Source organism: Opisthorchis viverrini (genome assembly GCF_000715545.1).
Source record: "Opisthorchis viverrini unplaced genomic scaffold opera_v5_275, whole genome shotgun sequence".
NCBI lineage: Eukaryota > Metazoa > Platyhelminthes > Trematoda > Opisthorchiida > Opisthorchiidae > Opisthorchis > Opisthorchis viverrini.
In genome coordinates this window covers 106,417-111,211 of record NW_008751936.1, presented here as the reverse complement: position 1 = coordinate 111,211, position 4,795 = coordinate 106,417, and the positions used below count along the sequence as shown (strand labels likewise).

The following is a 4,795-nucleotide window of genomic DNA, read 5'->3' as shown; positions in this document are numbered from 1 at the left end:
ATATATATATATATATATAACTAGACAAACTTTATGATTGTACGGCAGTGAAGCATCAGTCCCAACACTGATGATGATGATGATGATGCCAGAATAGAAAAATTCTGTGCGAGCAGCTACCGCCCAGCAATTGACCAGAATATTTGCTGTTTTTTTCACTGAATCTCTAATGCAGGCTGGTTGAAGACCAGCGTTTTAGAACCGAGAGGCTAGTGAGTCGTAACCCGCGTTGTAGAATGCGAAACTGAGGCGCAGTTGTCTATAATCACCAAATTACGGATACCGGATCCAGCGTGTTGGTCAGAAAATGGAAAGTGGACCTAAACAACTGGTTTTGAGTTGTTGTGTAATCTTCGACATGTGGAGTGTCTCCTCGCAGATGCTCGCTAGCTAGATGCCGAATCAAGCTTGATAAAGAACTCAGCACTGCCACACTCCGGTATCAGTTTCGTTCCAGACAGTCGCTCGGTTTCCTACCCGAGGTTAGTGCGAATGATGTCATCCACGTTAGAATGGTGATGATCGGACCAAGTTTTACCTATCGATTTTCTTGATAGTGGGAAATCAGAGAAAACCAGTAAAGCTCATCAAGTAGAGTTTCGGGAATTGAAATTGATTCCGCAGAGGCTTTGAATGCTTCATGGCTAGGATTTATGCAGAAAGCCAAGTTGGACTTTGAGGATCTCTACGCACCCACTCCAAACTGCCCCCGAGACTCAATGTTGAACTCTGCAGAATTGCCTAAACTTTTCCATCCTTTGCAGAATCAAGTATTATGTAGTATTTTCCGTTGTAATGCTCCAAAAGTGGATCGAAACCACAGAATTTTCAAAAAATTACCCAACTCTAGTCAAACTTTTATTGTGTTGGAAGGGGGTATTGGAAAACCCGAAGATTTACTGCGGTAGTTCAGATGGTAAAAGAGAAATATTCCAATCGATATTTCCCTTTTAATATGAAGCACGCATACGCTGAAATGCCCAGAAGTAATGCGCAGCTGCTGTATCCTTATCAGTAGTACACATCGCATGACTCTCCAACGGGATTCGAACTCACAATCTCTCCCTGGAATTTCAACAGATGCACAAAGCTAATGGCTCCCAATTTGCCTTTCAGACGGAATAATTTCACTTGGAAGACAAAACTTTGAAAGCCCCCAAAATCACACACAAACAAGACAATGGTGTCATTTAATTCATCCGACGCTAACTACTTCCCGGAATTGATATAAGTAGTTCATCCTTCCAGGGATTCTTCAAATGCAATTAGGATCGAAAGTGTATTCGCAGTTTTCTCACTCTGTATCGATTCAATACCTCAAAATCTGCGTTGTTTATTCATCCGAAAATCAATCGAGCCATTAACATGTCCCATTAGTAGTCACATTCTTTTTCGTCTACCAGAAACACTAATTGCGATTGGATGTCCACGCTAACGTCTTAGTGAGGAGAAATCACATAAGGGAGTAAACTTCTCAAGTTATCGATTTTTCGGTTTGGCGAAAAATGCTCACATTTTGTTGGACGTTGATTTCGCTTATTTTGTGTGTTTTTCAGGACCGAGTTCAAACAAAAAAGAAAATGCGTTTTTCTACTGAAACAAGTATCGGGAAGTGCAATCAATATTTTGATACGGGGGTCTCAACAGAACATCAAGCAGTAGGATATAAGTAACGCGTTGTAGAGTATCATATACGAGAGATTCATTTGAGTCTCTCTTGAAAACCAAATTAATTGGCAAGTGATTGTATTTTTCGAAAATAATTCAATTTGGGTTCATATAGAACATAAGGTTGACGGAAACTTGGGGACTGCGCCTACCTGATGAGTCCAAAGTGGAAGGGCGAAATCGGTCGTGGACTGCCGAAGAGTTTTCAGCAACCTTATGATTAGTTTCCTTTATGAAAATATGACGCGTGATATTTTCGTTGGTGTGTACCGGAGGGTATCAACGGAATGCGGATGAGAACTATCGACAAAACAGCAATTGGGACCTGGTTTATGGACCAGGTTCCACTTCTGAGTTAAATTTGGTTGAACCGAACTAAATCTAACTGTGTGACTGCGGTCGGGACAAGGGATTCTGAACTTTAGCATGAAATCTTGGTACTGGCTGATGTTGGAAACCGTGAATTACACGCAGTAATGACCCATTTTGAGTTAGTTGGAATCGGACAAATGGTGTAACTTTGAATGCACTAAATGGATATTAGGTCCAGCGGAATTTAAATTCACGCAGCGTTAGCAGCAATCAATTGATCTGTGAACGACCCGCGTTAACGTTGCTCACACCTGCTGGTATTGATGCACTGTTGGTAATGGCCAATTCAGAAGGTATATTCACTAATAAACTTGTTAGTATGGTTAACCGAGGTGGGTTGCAACACGTATAAAAAAATACAATGCAGAATGGGATCAAGTCAAAAGAGAGTTCCTTGGTGAGAGTCTGGACGGCGGGAACGTGTTTGCTCCGCGGTATGGCTGCTACATGTGTTCCATAGTTGTCCGTGGACTTGTGGAGAGCCGTTGACTTCCTGCTCCCTGCGCGCGCGCGAGTCTGTGTGTGCTGACTGTGCTGTGCTGACAGTGTTCGGTTTCCCTATATGTTGGTCCGTTTGCGCGTACGTGGGTGTGTCAGCAAATGAGTTGTTGTTACGCTCACTAGGGGGTACAGATATTCGATGTCCGATGAGTATCACCTTAAAGTGACGTGGCTTGTGAGTATAAAAAAAAGACAAGTCTCGTAATCCAGTGAGCGACTGTGAGCTGAACAGTCAAGTATGTGGGTGACTGGGTTGCTACACTGGCAAGCTCAATCCAAATGTAGTCTTCTTAGTCCTTCGCGAAATTGTACTCACTTAGAAAGGAAATTGGTCTAAAATAAATCCCAACTGAATTTATCTGCTGTTGTATTCTTCAACTGTTCCAGTTGTTATGGCATTCGAAAGATCGACGAGATAAATCACTCGCAAGTTTGATGAAGACACTTCTACAGCCCAGGCTGGTTCTGCTCTCCTTGGAAGTTACGAGGTTAGCACAGTGCGGATATCGGATTCATTTGGGTCCCACGTTAGGATGAGCATTGTAACGTCTGGTCTAACTGAGGAGAAGGGGAACGAAAGGGGCTGCCTTGTTTGGTGATCGTGGCGAAGAATTCACGCTTCATATTGGTTTAAACATCGCTGAGGCCATGTTTAAACCGGCGTCCATAAGCGATATGATCGTCTGAGTGTGGTCTGAAAGTGGCTGGGTCAGTAAATCACCTTGATTCATTTCACGGTTTGGTTCCAATAAAGTAGCCATTGAATAAGGGAGGTTTCAACCACGGAAAATGAGGTGATCAGGCTTCAGCAAATGCCATCTGCAGGCGTTTTAGGACCGTTCCAGATCATCGTGAAGTAACAGCGGACTTGGCAGGTGGTGAAATAAGACTTCGAACAAAGAGATGCTCATGCAGACGAACTCTCACCACAGATCTTTGCGTACCGGGACAAGTTACATCCAAGTCCTCTGTACACATATGCCTGACGTCGGGAATCGATCCAGTAGACAGTGAGTGGGCTAGCGAATTATTCAATAAAGCACCTGTTCGTATCCGTCCTCAGGCATTTCTTTCCTTTTGTGAAAGCGGTGTGTGTCTCCCATTTGAACATGCTTGGATAGATGACTAGGTAGTGTTCTAGAATCGGGCGGACGATCAACTTATAGAGCAAGGTACTGTCGTTTAAGTGATGCCTCGGAAAACATAAAACGCGACAACTGTTCACTGTCAGGCCGCCCATTTTCATCCCATTGGCACACCCTGGGATTGCTTTTATACTGAACTGCTTGACTGATCAGTATACGGCCGCACATCCAACGTACTGACTGAGGGAAGCAGGAAAGAATGCTCAATCAGACGGTAGCTATGTGTACGGCTTGCACAATGACGACGAATAGCCCATAAGTTCATCTGCTGACTGATGGGTGTCAGATACTACTCACAACATCGGTGTGAGCAGCAGACTGCTGAGGTTTCCGAACGTTTACAATCTGTAATCGTCAAACTGTCAGTGATACTACCTAATACAGTCTACACAGGCGCAATGCCTGCACCTTAGGTAGAAACGTCGATAGTTGCAACCAGGGGGATTCGGAAGTCAAACGATTTCCACGAGTAGTCACTCCAATTTTGAGACCAATTAGTCAGACAATCATGTTAAATTGGTGACGAGTGAAGAGGCCCATCCATTTGCACCTGTTAGCCTTCCTTGTCAAGCGAATTACATGGACACATGTTGCAATGCTGTCGAACGAATCGAATACGACCGTGATTCAGCATACTGATGCGCATAACCGGACCGCCCTGGTTGTGCGGTTCACGTGACTTGATCGTGTCATCGGGTTGTCCCAAAATCGTTCGTTTAAGTAAAAATGCACCGCGAGCCACATTGTCAGGGCAATCAATCCATAAAATCTTGAGGTTACTGACCTGAAAATTTGGGTAGATATTTTCGGCTCTTCTATTGGGTGATTTAAGGTCACACGTGTCGTGGTACTTCTCAATCAGGTGAGCAACATGAGATCAGTTTATTGAGGTGTAATTGGGTTTATACATCCTACCGTTCATAAGGTTACTTGGATCGATAAGCGACAAATTCGTGGGTCTCAGGTGAATGCTTGGCTACATTAAACAGATTTTTTGGTAGCATTTTTTGAACCGGTAGATAGGCAAATGAAGGAACTATAGCAAATTTCTGTTGAGATTTCGTCCTGTGAGTGAAGCCAATCTATGCTGAAAAGCCAAGAAGCACTGT

General features: G+C 43.6%; 1 protein-coding gene across 1 annotated transcript in view; it reads right to left on the bottom strand.

The window, feature by feature from the left end:
• Positions 1-1,764: 1,764 nt before the first annotated feature.
• Positions 1,765-4,795, bottom strand: part of T265_09457 (hypothetical protein) — a gene marked incomplete at both ends in the record, with an annotated part of 5,921 nt that continues 2,890 nt past the window's right edge. Inside the window, 2 exons of the mRNA XM_009175532.1 lie at positions 1,765-1,896; positions 2,290-2,598. Coding sequence (XP_009173796.1) covers positions 1,765-1,896; positions 2,290-2,598 — 441 coding nt within the window. The remainder of the gene's footprint in view (positions 1,897-2,289; positions 2,599-4,795) is intronic.